The 15,857-nt window shown below is 45.5% G+C and overlaps 1 protein-coding gene across 1 annotated transcript in view; it reads left to right on the forward strand.

Moving 5' to 3' along the window:
* Positions 1 to 1,444, forward strand: part of LOC139532667 (Krueppel-like factor 7) — a 61,396-nt gene extending 59,952 nt beyond the window's left edge. The window contains exon 5 of the mRNA XM_071330574.1: positions 1,310 to 1,444. Within this exon, the coding sequence (XP_071186675.1) occupies positions 1,310 to 1,361 (52 nt within the window). The 3' untranslated portion in view covers positions 1,362 to 1,444. The remainder of the gene's footprint in view (positions 1 to 1,309) is intronic.
* Positions 1,445 to 15,857: the final 14,413 nt, after the last annotated feature.

Consider the following 15,857-nt stretch of genomic DNA (forward strand, 5'->3'; position numbering starts at 1 on the left):
GTCCAACATCTCCATTCATCAGACGTATGAGTCAGACAGGGACCTGTGTGTGTCCAACATCTCCATTCATCAGACGTATGAGTCAGACAGGGACCTGTGTGTGTCCAACATCTCCATTCATCAGACGTATGAGTCAGACAGGGACCTGTGTGTGTCCAACATCTCCATTCATCCGATGTATGAGTCAGACAGGGACCTGTGTGTGTCCAACATCTCCATTCATCCAGACGTATGAGTCAGACAGGGACCTGTGTGTGTCCAACATCTCCATTCATCAGACGTATGAGTCAGACAGGGACCTGTGTGTGTCCAACATCTCCATTCATCCAGACGTATGAGTCAGACAGGGACCTGTGTGTGTCCAACATCTCCATTCATCAGACGTATGAGTCAGACAGGGACCTGTGTGTGTCCAACATCTCCATTCATCAGACGTATGAGTCAGACAGGGACCTGTGTGTGTCCAACATCTCCATTCATCCAGACGTATGAGTCAGACAGGGACCTGTGTGTGTCCAACATCTCCATTCATCCAGACGTATGAGTCAGACAGGGACCTGTGTGTGTCCAACATCTCCATTCATCCAGACGTATGAGTCAGACAGGGACCTGTGTGTGTCCAACATCTCCATTCATCAGACGTATGAGTCAGACAGGGACCTGTGTGTGTCCAACATCTCCATTCATCAGATGTATGAGTCAGACAGGGACCTGTGTGTGTCCAACATCTCCATTCATCAGACGTATGAGTCAGACAGGGACCTGTGTGTGTCCAACATCTCCATTCATCCAGACGTATGAGTCAGACATAAATATGTCTTTATTTGTAGCAATGAGGAAAGTAAAAAATAAAAAGTTATGAATATGATCAAATAAAATATTCATATTTGGTACATAATGTCATTTCATGTTTTACTCTGTTGATTTTGGTCTCGAACAAATATGAGTCCAATTTCAATATGTTCTACTAATTTAGTTGTAATGTTGTTTGTGTGCATTTCTTCTACATGCAGACAGCTCAACTAATTGTGCCTTAATGGTAGAACAAACGCTGTTTGTGTTGCTTTCCCACCAGTGGATCAACAGATCATCTACAGCTTCCATTCCTATTCATAATGCAGCTGCAGTCATTACCGGCCCTGTTGAAAATGTTGATTATGAATTAGTCATACATGTTTAATTGCATGTGCATTACAATTGCCTTGACGCACTAGCGACTAGCTAACAGCAGCAGTTAGACTGTTGACTCAACAATAGTTCCTCCTACCATGGCAACAAGCTAACGACATCATTTCTGTCCGTTCTGCAGATGTTTCTCACGATCGGACCACTTGGCGCTACACATGAAAAGGCATATCTGAGGAGGTGGAGGGAGAAGAGGAGAGCGAGAAGAGGAGAGGTGAAGATGGAGGTGAACATCACCCCTGTCTCTGTTGTGTTGAAAAGGGTACTGAGAGAGAGAGTTCAATCAAAAGCTTGGTTACATCAGATCAAGGATCGGATCAGCCTTGGGAGACATGGGAGAGCAAGACAAAAGGACAGTGTCTGTGGGGCTGCATTGGGCACGTAATCATGGTGTTTGTGTACAGACAGACAAACGGACAGTGTCTGTGGAGCTGCATTGGGCACGTAATCATGGTGTTTGTGTACAGACAGACAAACAGACAGTCTGGTCTTATGTTGTTCCCAAAGCAGCTCTGCCTCACCCGAGTCCTGGAAATCTGATACTGCCAGATTGGGATTCTGCCTGGAGACAGTAACACAATACCGACTGACGCTTGTGTCGTGTAAAGAGGAAAAGAGTTGTTGTCCCATTTTCTGTTGCTCTTTCAAAGGTTATCTTAGAGTTTGGACAACTGCAAACAACCACAGGACAAGGCTACTTTGCAAAGCCAACCCAGTCAAACTCATCTTGTAAGGAGTCAAAGGTCAACCCGAAGACATTGACCCAGTCCCTGGTCAGACAACTGATGACCACATTGAACTATAATATTCATACTCCTATTCTCTGCCTCCTCTCTGCCTCCTCTCTGCCTCCTCTCTGTCTCCTCTCTGTCTCCTCTCTGCCTCCTCTCTGTCTCCTCTCTGTCTCCTCTCTGCCTCCTCTCTGTCTCCTCTCTGTTTCCTCTCTGTCTCCTCCCTGTCTCCTCTCTGCCTCCTCTCTGTCTCCTCTCTGTCTCCTCTCTGTCTCCTCTCTGCCTCCTCTCTGTCTCCTCTCTGTTTCCTCTCTGTCTCCTCCCTGTCTCCTCTCTGCCTCCTCTCTGTCTCCTCTCTGTCTCCTCTCTGTTTCCACTCTGTCTACTGCCTGTCTCCTCTCTGTCTCCTCTCTGTCTCCTCTCTGTCTCCTCTCTGTCTCCTCTCTGCCTCCTCTCTGTCTCCTCTCTGTCTCCTCTCTGTCTCCTCTCTGCCTCCTCTCTGTCTCCTCTCTGTTTCCTCTCTGTCTCCTCTCTGTCTCCTCTCTGTCTCCTCTCTGTCTCCTCTCTGTTTCCACTCTGTCTACTGCCTGTCTCCTCCCTGTCTCCTCCCTGTCTCCTCTCTGTCTCCTCTCTGTTTCCACTCTGTCTCCTCAGTGTCTCCTCCATGTCTCCTCTCTGCCTCCTCTCTGTCTCCTCTCTGCCTCCTCCCTGTCTCCTCTCTGCCTCCTCTCTGTCTCCTCTCTGTCTCCTCTCTGTCTCCTCTCTGTTTCCACTCTGTCTACTGCCTGTCTCCTCTCTGTCTCCTCTCTGTGTCCTCTCTGTTTCCACTCTGTCTCCTCTCTGTCTCCTCTCTGTGTCCTCTCTGTTTCCACTCTGTGTCCTCTCTGTTTCCTCTCTGCCTCCTCCCTGTCTCCTCTCTGCCTCCTCTCTGTCTCCTCTCTGTCTCCTCTCTGTGTCCTCTCTGTGTCCTCTCTGTCTCCTCTCTGTTTCCTCTCTGTTTCCTCTCTGTTTCCTCTCTGTCTCCTCTCTGTCTCCTCTCTGTCTCCTCTCTGTCTCCTCTCTGTCTCCTCTCTGTCTCCTCTCTGCCTCCTCTCTGTCTCCTCTCTGCCTCCTCTCTGTTTCTTCTCTGTTTCCTCTCTGTTTCCTCCCTGTTTCCTCTGCCTCCTCTCTGTCTCCTCTCTGTCTCCTCCCTGTTTCCTCTGCCTCCTCTGTGTCTCCTCTCTGCCTCCTCTCTGTCTCCTCCCTGTTTCCTCTGCCTCCTCTCTGTCTCCTCTCTGCCTCCTCTCTGTCTCCTCTCTGTCTCCTCTCTGTTTCCTCTCTGTCTCCTCTCTGTCTCCTCCCTGTTTCCTCTCTGCCTCCTCTCTGTCTCCTCTCTGTCTCCTCTCTGTCTCCTCCCTGTTTCCTCTCTGCCTCCTCTCTGCCTCCTCTCTGTTTCCTCTCTGTTTCATCTCTGTTTCCTCTCTGTCTCCTCTCTGTCTCCTCTCTGTCTACTGCCTCCTCTCTGTCTCCTCTCTGTCTCCTCTCTGTCTCCTCTCTGTTTCCTCTTTGTCTCCTCTCTGTCTCCTCCCTGTTTCCTCTCTGCCTCCTCTCTGCCTCCTCTCTGCCTCCTCTCTGTCTCCTCTCTGTCTCCTCCCTGTTTCCTCTCTGCCTCCTCTCTGCCTCCCCTCTGTTTCCTCTCTGTTTCATCTCTGTTTCCTCTCTGTCTCCTCTCTGCCTCCTCTCTGTTTCCTCTCTGTTTCATCTCTGTTTCCTCTCTGTCTCCTCTCTGTCTCCTCTCTGTCTCCTCTCTGTGCCCTCTCTGTCTCCTCTCTGTCTCCTCTCTGTGCCCTCTCTGTTTCCTCTCTGTCTCCTCTCTGTCTCCTCTCTGTCTCCTCTCTGTGCCCTCTCTGTCTCCTCTCTGTCTCCTCTCTGCCTCCTCTCTGTCTCCTCTCTGTCTCCTCTCTGTCTCCTCTCTGTGCCCTCTCTGTCTCCTCTCTGCCTCCTCTCTGTGCCCTCTCTGTGCCCTCTCTGTCTCCTCTCTGTCTCCTCTCTGTCTCCTCCCTGTTTCCTCTCTGCCTCCTCTCTGCCTCCTCTCTGTTTCCTCTCTGTTTCATCTCTGTCTCCTCTCTGTCTCCTCTCTGCCTCCTCTCTGCCTCCTCTCTGCCTCCTCTCTGTCTCCTCTCTGTTTCCTCTCTGTCTCCTCTCTGCCTCATCTCTGTCTCCGCCCAGTTTCCTCTCTGCCTCATCTCTGTCTCCTCCCAGTTTCCTCTCTGTCTCCTCTCTGCCTCCTCTCTGTCTCCACCCAGTTTCCTCTCTGCCTCCTCTCTGTCTCCTCTCTGTTTCCTCTCTGCCTCCTCTGTGTCTCCTCTCTGTTTCCACTCTGTCTACTGCCTGTCTCCTCCCTGTTTCCTCTCTGCCTCCTCTCTGAGTTCCCCTCCACAGCTGCGCAGCGACACTTTTGAAACTTTTGTAAAAAATGTAATTTGTAAACCCTTCGGTCTTGAACTGGAAAGTCTTGAAACTCACCAAACGTTGGCTTGGACACATACTGTTCTAGTGTGGACTGCCATATGCACAAGCGAAAGACAAGTAGCAAAACAGCTACCGAAGCACAGACTGCAAAGGATATCGTAAATGATGTGTACAGGTTTCTTAATTTATTTTCTAAAATCTCTTCCCTTTCCCTATATGTTTTGCTGAGAACAATTCATGTCGGAGCGCACAGATCCTGAACAGCACCTCACCATCAAAGTACCAAACCTATGAGTTCTTCAACATGCTTGAAATTCTACATTGGTCTATGAGAGTACTTGGCCAACCCCCCTACAGAACTACAGAGTGCAACTACCAGACAAACGACAAAACTAGAGCCAGAGTCAAAAGCATACAGACAGAGGGGCTTTGTCGGCCCCTCGCATTTCTAACAGAATTCTGCTCATGTCCACAGTTCATTTCAATAGGCCGAGATGCTTCTACTCAAGGTGGGATGTGGGAAATGTATTTTATGTTGAGGGAGGATTCTTCTTCTTATGATTCAAGGTTTTTTTGGAGGGTGAGTGAGTAATTGTGAATGTACTGTTGTCTGTCTGTGCATGGCATTAGCACCCAGAAAGGAGTTGGTCAGTGGGATTGTTGTGCAGTCATATAGGTGGTACTGGTAAGCACAAGCCAGGCATTGCGATTCACTTTCATTTGTAGTCTTCTCTTTACCATTATCATCACCATCGTCTTTCCTCACCCTGAACTGTCTAAGAATCGGCAGGTGCAGAAACGCACACATCACTTGGCGAGAAGACAGACAAACATTAGCTCTCTGTTGACATGTTTTTGCTAGCCCCTTGCCAATTGCCATCTAGACATCTGCTCCGTTAGCTGTTAGCATCATCCAGCGCTAGCCCCTTGCCAATTGCCATCTAGACATCTGCTCCGTTAGCTGTTAGCATCATCCAGCGCTAGCCCCTCAGAGCTGCCCACTGACTTGGCTGACATTGGCCAATGGGAGGGCACGTTGACAGCAGGGTCATCGAGGTAATGAAGAGTGAATTCTGCTCCCTTAGCAGTGCTGGTCAGCGCCAGTCAGCCCTCTAACGGGACTCAATGGAGTGAGACTTCCCAACTACTCTATTTCTCTCTCACTCCCTCTATTTCTCTCTCCACCTCTCTCTCTCTTTCTCTCTCTCTCTCTATATTTATCTCTCCCCCTCTCTGTGACCATACTATTGAGAGGTCACATACATTGCCCCACTGACCGACACGGCCCGATTCCCAGCCCCGGCATTAGTTTGCTAGAAAGTGTCAGCCTCCTGTCCTGCTACTCGCAAATACCAAGGAATACAAAACTCCTGGGTCATGTTCAGTAGGGAGGAAATTAATGTGTGAAATGAGTGAATGAGTGAAACAAGCTACCACCTGAACGTACCGCATGGACGTTTTAAAACCTTTTGCTACAGTGGTCCTGGATGAATACAACCCAGACCTCCAGGCCCATCTAGCTTAGCTGTGCACAAACACACGCAGGGAGGTTGAATGCATTGCACACGACATCTCAATGATTTGTAGAAACTACTAGGAAGAGACCAAAAGAGGAACCTGGTGATAATGTTCTGTGTATATCAAATCTTTACCACACTCTCCCGTGAGGCTTACTGTCCAATATCCATGTGTCTGATTGGTTCCAATAAACCAGCATGAAAGACCAAAAATGCACAGACAACGGTGGTTGATCCGAATCAAAACCCGTTTTATTGTAGGAAACACAGCAAGAAACACGCAACATCAAAGGTTTTAGAGTAGTTGGGACTGTGATTAATGTTTCCTCCATTGGCAGCTCGCTGTGTTCAGACCTTTCAGTATTCCAGGGTGAAACCATCAAGACAACAACTTAACTAAATGGTCTCATGTAAGTTTTCTCTGTAAATGCTAGCTACCAGTTGATTACCGAGATGTTGATTGTGATATAATACATTTTTTTATCGTACAACAAGATTCTTGAACTTGAACAGAGTTCTCTTTTGGGGCGGCTTATCCAAAGCAGAGTCAAAATTAAGCTTCATTCTGGCCTGCCGAGCGGCGCTGCAGTCTAAGGCGTTACTACAAACCCGAGTTCATTCCCGGGCTGTGCCACATCCGGCCGTGGCCGGGAGTCCCGTAGGACGGGCAACAATTGGCTCAGCATCTTCCGGGTTAGGGGAGGGTTTGGCCGGGGGAGCTCATCGCTCTCTAGCGACTCCTTGTGACGGGCCAGGTGCCTGCGGGCTGACCCCGGTCACCAGTTGGAAGGTGTATCCTCCGACACATTGTTGCAGGCTGGCTTCCGGGTTCAGCTGGCGGTGTTAAGGAGCGCTGTTAGGCGGGTCATGTTTCGGAGGACGCATCATGACTCAACCTTCGCCTCCCGAGCCTGTTGGGAAGATGCAGCGATGAGACAAGATCAAAATTGTAGGGGAAAAGGGAGGTAAAATTTACAAAATAATTCATCACCTCATCTCTTCAGTCGGTATAATTCAGCACTACATTTTGTTACGACATTTCAAAGTGACAGAAAGACAGGCATTTTGATTGTTTTACAGTTGTGGGTAGCTATACACTGCATCTTGATGTACTGTATGACAGGTGTTTGCTGTGCACTCTATCCTCATCTTCAAGCCCACTCCCATGTCAGCTGTCTGACCACCACATGAACTTTGGATGTTACGTCCCTAATTCGGCTCCCTGAAACATCATGATGCACACACCAGTGTTGATGTATTTCCTGTTTCCTGTTTCCTGTCAGAGACACATCATGTTTCCTGTTTGTGATCAGAGACGCATCATGTTTCCTGTTTGTGATCAGAGACACATCATGTTTCCTGTTTGTGATCAGAGACACATCATGTTTCCTGTTTGTGATCAGAGACGCATCATGTTTCCTGTTTGTGATCAGAGACACATCATGTTTCCTGTTTGTGATCAGAGACACATCATGTTTCCTGTTTGTGATCAGAGACACATCATGTTTCCTGTTTGTGATCAGAGACACATCAGTAAGTCAGTAAAAACATTCACAGAGAACTACTGAAACAGAGAAAACACTTCACATTTACTTTGTGTCTGTAGTCTACACGTCATTTTTACTTGTCTTTGTGCATCAGAACTTGGTTATACAACAATGGCTTTCACTGCTTTGTGTGGGAGTAAATCACTGCTTTGTGTGGGAGTAAATCACTGCTTTGTGTGGGAGTAAATCACTGCTTTGTGTGGGAGTAAATCACTGCTTTGTGTGGGAGTAAATCACTGCTTTGTGTGGGAGTAAATCACTGCTTTGTGTGGGAGTAAATGAAAATGTATTGTACACCATCCTTAGTGAAACAGCACTTCAAAAAACGTTTTTCTACCAGCGCCCCCCTCCCATATTCCTAACTGTACTCTCTCTCTCTCTTTCTCTCTCCTTTTCTTTGCTGTACAAAGTGTTTTCAAAATTATTATTTGTATGATGTTAGTATGACGATGTTCTTTATTATGGAAAAAGGAAAGATTTATTTTTGTTACTGGTTTGTTTCATAATTCTTTTTTTAAATTGGTATTGTAATATCTCTATGCAAGAACTGTTGAGTGAATCATTTGTATTTAAGAATGTAATATGTGTAATAAATAGTAGAATCACGCTGGCCAGTGGTGTCTCTTTTCTTGGCTCATCCCTGTAAATACATTGGGGATGTCTTTTTTCAGAGAAGAAAGGTTGCACCCTGTTGGAGTCATGTCTCACCGGGACATCAGCAGGGATCAGCCAATCGTGAAGAAGAAAATGTACTGTCACAGACGTCATAATGGCACAGATACAAAGATGAGCCTTCTATCTCTATGCTCACACCTTGGCGGCCATGTTGGTTTCTCTTCCTAATCACGTACTCTCACCTGCTTACAGTGACAGGTTCAATATGGGAGTAGGCCTACATGCACTCTTTCATCAGTTCATTTAATTTCTCATTCAATGTGGAGACGTTGCAGTCCATTGTCTTGTTGAAGCAATGGAAATTAATTTAGTTCTACTTTCAACCCAAGACGCACACTGAGACCCATGATGGATGAATTACGACTGTTAGTCAAGGTGATGACATACCCGCCATTTCTTCTCCTTTTGACTGTGACTAAATGATAAAAGGGTACTCAAATTACTAAATGGTTAATTAGGGTGCAATTAACATGCTAGTTAATGAGCCTGTGCAGTGTATTAATTCTGCTTATGTCTGGCAGGGAGCTACTCTATAAGGTTTTCTCATTTAATGTCCTTAATTGAAATGGGCACCCTCATCAAGCAGCCTCCGTGTATCTGTCAGACTTAATGTGCCTCTATGTGTAATTACAGACAATCACCACACACCCCTCGTACCTACTACCCATTGTACCTACACTAGATCAATCTATCGGACAGGTTATGAAATTAGAAATGAGAGAGTCATTTTTCCCCCACCGTCCCTCATATCCCATGAGTCGTTTTTAATATTGAGGGATACCCCTATCATGTCATAAGACTCCTAGTGATGAAATGGGAATGACAATGAGTGTGTTTATGTTAATAAAAGAGGGGGAAAGATACATACAGTCGTTAGTGAAAGTCTACACACCCCTTTCACATTCTGCTGCCTACATCTTAAAAGGGATTAAAATTAACATTTTTCCTACAGATCTGCACAACCTACTCCACATTTCCAAAGTGAAAGAAACTTATAGAAACTGTTCCTAATTAATACACATTAAAATAAAATGTATTTTTATTTAACTAGGCAAGTCAGTTAATAACAAATGTTTAGTTACAATGACGGCCTACCCCGGCCAAACCCTAATGACACTGGGCCAATTGTGCGCTGCTCTTTGGGACTCCCAATCACAGCCATTTGTGATACAGCCTGGAATCGAACCAGGGTCTGTAGTGATGCCTCTAGCACTGAGATGCAGTGCCTTAGACCGCTGCGCCACTCGTCTCTGGTCTCGGATTGCATGTCTTCATGCTCCAGACTTAATACTTGGTGGAAGCATCTTTGGCAGCCATTACAGCTGTGGATCATTCTGAATAAGATTCTACCAACCTTGTACAACTCTTATGTCAACACACATGTATCCAAGAGGTGTTGTGTGTTCCTGAGGGGTCCAGTCTCAATCTTGACTGAAATTTGCTTGAAAATCTGAGACAAAATTTGAATATTGCTTCCATCAATGACTCCCAACCAAATGTAATGAGCTTGAGCAATTTTGACAAAAACAATGTATGTATGTTGCCATAAGAGGTTGGTAGAATCTTATTCAGAATGATTCCCAGCTGTAATGGCTGCCTAAAAGACTTTCAACAAGTAGTAGCTCTGGGCTGTGAAGACATACGCAATCAAGAGTGGGGCCTCCCGAGTGACGCAGCAGTAGAGGTGTCACTACCGATCCGGGTTCGAGGCGCTGCACAACTGGCCCAGCATCGTCCGGGTTAGGGGAGGGTTTGTCCAGCTGGGATGTCCTTGTCCCAGCGTGCTCTAGCGACTCCTTATGGAGGCCGTGGGCATGCACTCTGACTTCGGTCGCCAGCTGTACGGTGTTTCCTTCGACTGGTGCGGCTGGTTTCCGGGTTAAGCGATCAGTGTGTCAAGAAGCAGTGCGATTCTGCGGGGTCTTTCCGTGCAGGAGTTGCAGCGATGGGACAAGACTAACTACCAATTGTATATCCCGAAATTGCAGAGAAAAAGGGGTAATTTTTTTTTAAATAATAATAATTTGTAAATCAAATCGGGAGTAGGTTGTGTAGATCTGTAGGGAAAAAATAAAATCACCCAAAATGTGAAGACAATGTGCAAGGGGTGTGTAGACTTTCACTAGGCCCTGTAGATGTGTAAGATATCCCAAGACGTAACAAACATTGCCCCGGGCTGGACAAGACAACCCGTGAGATAAAACAGTTTGTTCCAGTTGAGAATGCATCAATGTCATTTTCCCACCAACACACATATTCCCTCCCTGCCTCACAGAACGGAACAGTCAGATCCTCAATGACAAACACAGAGGCTTCCAAAGAAGTGTTTTTCACCACCCAGTTTACCCTGCAGTCCTTCTGCAGTTCTCTAATGGTGTCTGGCAGCTTGGGGAAACAAGCTAATGCATCGAGGCATGGAGAGAAACAGAGGTGGATTCCATCTCCAGCTTATTGAATTCAAAGCTGGGGATTCCTAATTGGCAGAAATGCATTATCTATACGTACACTACCGTTCAAAAGTTTGGGGTGACTTAGAAATGTCCTTGTTTTTGAAAGAAAAGCACATTTTTTGTGTCCATTAAAACAACATCAAATTGATCAGAAATACAGTGTAGACATTGTTGATGTTGTAAATGACTTGTAGCTGGAAACGGCAGATTTTTTTATGGAATATCTACATAGGCGTACAGAGGCCCATTATCAGCAACCATCACTCCTGTGTTCCAATGGCACGTTGTGTTAGTTAATCCATGTTTATCATTTTAAAAGGCTAATTGATCATTAAAAAACCCTTTTGCAATTATGTTAGCACAGCTGAAAACTGTTGTCCTGATTAAAGAAGCAATAAAACTGGCCTTCTTTATACTAGATACTAGAGTATCTGGAGCATCAGCATTTGTTGTTTCGATTACAGGCTCAAAATGGCCAGAAACAAAGAGTTTCTTCTGAAACTCATCAGTCTATTCTTGTTCTGAGAAATGAAGGCTATTCCATGCGAGAAATTGCCAAGAAACTGAAGATCTCGTACAACGCTGTGTACTACTCCCTTCACATAACAGCACAAGCTGGCTCTAACCAGAATAGAAAGAAGAGTGGGAGGCCCCGGTGCACAACTGAGCAAGAGGACAAGTACATTAGAGTGTCTAGTTTGAGAAACAGTCCTCAACTGGCAGCTTTATTAAATAGTACCCGCAAAACACCAGTCTCAACGTCAACAGTGAAGAGGCGACTCCGGGATGCTGGTCTTCTAGGCAGAGTTGCAAAGAAAAAGCCCAATCTCAGACTGGCCAATAAAAAGAAAAGATTAAGATTGGCAAAAGAACACAGACACTGGACAGAGAAAGATTGGAAAAAAGTGTTATGGACAGACAAAACTAAGTTTGAGGTGTTCAGATCACACAGAAGACCATTTGTGAGACGCAGAAAAAATGAAAAGATGCTTGATGCCATCTGTCAAGGATGGTGGAGGCAATGGGATGGTCTGGGGGTGCTTTGGTGGTGGTAAAGTGGGAGATTTGTACAGGGTAAAAGGGATCTTGAAAAAGGAAGGCTATCACTCCATTTTGCAACGCCATGCCATCCTCTGTTTGGAATCAATTTCAACAACTGGACAATGACCCAAAGCACAGCTCCAAACTATGCAATAACTATTTAGGGAAGAAGCAGTCAGCTGGTATTCTTTCTATAATGGAGTGGCCAGCACAGTCACCGGATCTCAACCCTATTGAGCTGTTGTGGGAGCAGCATGATTGTATGGTACGTAAGAAGTGCCCATCAAGCCAATCCAACTTGTGGGAGGTGCTTCATGAAGCATGGGGTGAAATCTCTTCAGATTTCCTCAACAAATTGACAACTAGAATGCCAAAGATCTGCAAGGCTGTAATTACTGCAAATGGAGGATTCTTTGACAAAAGCTAAGTTTGAAGGACACAATTATTATTTCAATAAAAAAAACATTATTTATAACATTGTCAACGTCTTGACTATATTTCCTATTAATTTTGCAAATCATTTCATGTATGTTTTCATGGAAAACAAAGACATTTCTAAGTGACCCTAAACGTTTAAACGGTAGTGTAGCTACATTACTTTGTGTCCTTAATACTTTGGTGTTCTTGTAAAGAAGACGGCTATAGCATAACGTTGTCCGAAGCGAGCAGTCAGTCTGATGTCAGAGCTGTACATCAGATAATGCCCACCTTAACCCCAGAACACCAGACCAGGGACCTTATTCACATTGGTCAATAGGCTACATGATGAATATTTCCTAGTTTGATCGATGAGTTGATTGAAGAAGAGTTTAATTGATGAAGTGTTAAATTGATGAAGTGTTTTTCACATGGACCTAGGTGTGTGTGTTCTTCCTTTTCACATGTCTGTCTGCCAGGCTGTATACAATGTGACAGGGGGAAAAAGCTAGCCAGCTAGTGTTTACCTCTCCCAGTCGTTCCTTACCTGCGGGCATTTTGGCTCGTGTGTGACTCATCCTCTGTCTAGACCGGACTATTCAACACACCAACACCCCAGGACTGTATTGGAAATGTTGACATCGATACAAAACAGGCTGCCTGATCACAGTTCTCAGCCACTGAGAAAAGGCAGCTTAAACATCTACGTGACAAATGAAACTATTCCCTACATAGTACACTACTTTGGGTGAAAAGGATGCCATTTGGGATGCAGCTTATAGAAGTCTGCAATGTGCATTGTGGGAAATTCTGAATGATCAGAATGAGTAGTGTGACCGTGGTAGAGACAAGCTAGAGAAAGAGTAAAATAATACACTACAAATCTACAAAGACATCCCTGGTAAAAACAACAAACTGTAAAACTTCCCTGATACAAACCCTATTGGCTGTGCAACAGAACAATCATTGAGAGGTGCCAGGTGTCTGCAGGATGTTGGCAGCGCCAGCGGTTTAGGGGACATTATTGTCACATCTGGCAGTGTTGATCAGCCTACCAAGTGGGAGGTGGAGTTGAGATTTCCCCTCCCTGTAGCTCCTTCCATGTTACAGCTTCCTTATGTCCTGACACTGGTGTTCATTATGCTCTCACACTGATGTCTGGTGTTCATTATGCTCTCACACTGGTGTCTGGTGTTCATTATGCTCTGACACTGGTGTCTGGTGTTCATTATGCTCTCACACTGGTGTCTGGTGTTCATTATGCTCTCACACTGCTGTTCATTATGCTCTCACACTGGTGTCTGGTGTTCATTATGCTCTGACACTGGTGTCTGGTGTTCATTATTCTCTGACACTGGTGTCTGGTGTTCATTATGCTCTCACACTGGTGTCTGGTGTTCATTATGCTCTCACACTGGTGTCTGGTGTTCATTATGCTCTCACACTGGTGTCTGGTGTTCATTAAGCTCTGATACTGGTGTCTGGTGTTCATTATGCTCTGACACTGGTGTCTGGTGTTAATTATGCTCTCACACTGGTGTCTGGTGTTCATTATGCTCTCACACTGGTGTCTGGTGTTCATTATGCTCTCACACTGGTGTCTGGTGTTCATTAAGCTCTCACACTGGTGTCTGGTGTTCATTATGCTCTGACACTGGTGTCTGGTGTTCATTATTCTCTGACACTGGTGTCTGGTGTTCATTATGCTCTCACACTGGTGTCTGGTGTTCATTATGCTCTCACACTTGTGTCTGGTGTTCATTATGCTCTGACACTGGTGTCTGGTGTTCATTAAGCTCTGACACTGGTGTCTGGTGTACATTATGCTCTGACACTGGTGTCTGGTGTTCATTATTCTCTGACACTGGTGTCTGGTGTTCATTAAGCTCTGACACTGGTGTCTGGTGTTCATTATGCTCTGACACTGGTGTCTGGTGTTCATTATTCTCTGACACTGGTGTCTGGTGTTCATTATGCTCTCACACTGGTGTCTGGTGTTCATTATTCTCTGACACTGGTGTCTGGTGTTAATTATGTTCTGACACTGGTGTCTGGTGTTCATTATGCTCTCACACTGGTGTCTGGTGTTCATTATGCTCTCACACTGGTGTCTGGTGTTCATTATTCTCTGACACTGGTGTCTGGTGTTCATTATGCTCTCACACTGGTGTCTGGTGTTCATTATGCTCTCACACTGGTGTCTGGTGTTCATTATGCTCTCACACTGGTGTCTGGTGTTCATTATTCTCTGACACTGGTGTCTGGTGTTCATTATGCTCTCACACTGGTGTCTGGTGTTCATTATGCTCTCACACTGGTGTCTGGTGTTCATTATGCTCTGACACTGGTGTCTGGTGTTCATTATTCTCTGACACTGGTGTCTGGTGTTCATTATGCTCTCACACTGGTGTCTGGTGTTCATTATTCTCTGACACTGGTGTCTGGTGTTAATTATGTTCTGACACTGGTGTCTGGTGTTCATTATGCTCTCACACTGGTGTCTTGTGTTCATTATGCTCTGACACTGGTGTCGAGATGATTCGCTGGTGAAAAGTACCATTAGGCCTGTAGGGAAAAATAAAGATAGCATTATTGAAAAGGATGATGTACATGAATGAGCTGTCTAATAAATGTATTGCATTAAAACATGCAACAAACATACGTACAAGAATACATTTCTTGGCATTCGCATTGTATTGAGTATCAGTAGTCTATTCAGTGGTTGCTTTGCTAGAAGGGTGGATTTTGCCTGTCTGTGACCCCCGCTTAGGAAGTCTGTGAGACGGTCATCCTCCCCACCTCACAGCTTTGGATTTCATCACCGACTCCAATGGATTATTTTGTGCCCCGTTCGGGGCGACGGGAGCTCTTAGACATATCCAGTTATTGGGAATATGTCAGCGTAGCCCTCGGTAATTAAAGCCTAATCATCCCGGTGAATTCTGAGCGTGGTCCTCATCAACGTTTGATTAGTCTCCACCTGGCTCTCAAACGCCCCTCGCCAGCCCTCCTCATTCTGCTGCTTTAAACCTGCAATATGTCACTTTTTGGGCGATCTGACTAAATTCACATAGAAATGTGAGTTCTAGATCTATCATTCTCATTGACAGCAAGTCTAATAAGTGATAGATCTGTTCTATCTGCACTATTTCTATGCTTCCCTTTCATAAGTTTTGTTTTGACTTTTGGTTTTGTACACCAGGTTTAAACAGCTGAAAATACAATATTTTTGGTTATTGAAAAGATATTTCACAGCGGTTTATCAATCAAATGTATTTATAAAGCCCTTTTTACATCAGCCGATGTCACAAAGTGCTGTACAGAAGCCCAGCCTAAAACCCCAAACAGCAAGCAATGCAGATGTAGAAGCACGGTGGCTAGGAAAAACTCCTTAGAAAGGCAGGAACCTAGGAAGAAACCAAGCTCTGAAGGGTAGCCAGTCCTCTTCTGGATGTGCCGGGTGGAGATTATAACAGTACATCGACAAGATGTTCAAACGTTCATAGATGACCAGCAGGGTCAAATAATAATCACAGTAGTTGTAGAGGGTGCAACAGGTCAGCAGCTAAGGAGTAAATGTCAGTTGGCTTTTCATAGCCAATCATTCAGACTTAGTGACAGCAGGTGCGGTAGAGAAAGAGAGTCGAAAACAGCAGGTCTGGGACAGGTAGCACGTCCGGTGAACAGGTCAGGGTTCCATAGCCGCAGGCAGAACAGTTGAAACTGGAGCAGCAGCACGACCAGGTGGACTGGGGACAGCAAGGAGTCATCAGGCCAGGTAGTCCTGAGGCATGGTCCTAGGGCTCAGGTCCTCGGGGAGGGAAGGGAGAGAGAGAGAATTAG

The sequence above is a fragment of the Salvelinus alpinus genome, chromosome 10 (genome assembly GCF_045679555.1).
Source record: "Salvelinus alpinus chromosome 10, SLU_Salpinus.1, whole genome shotgun sequence".
In the NCBI taxonomy this organism is placed as follows: domain Eukaryota; kingdom Metazoa; phylum Chordata; class Actinopteri; order Salmoniformes; family Salmonidae; genus Salvelinus; species Salvelinus alpinus.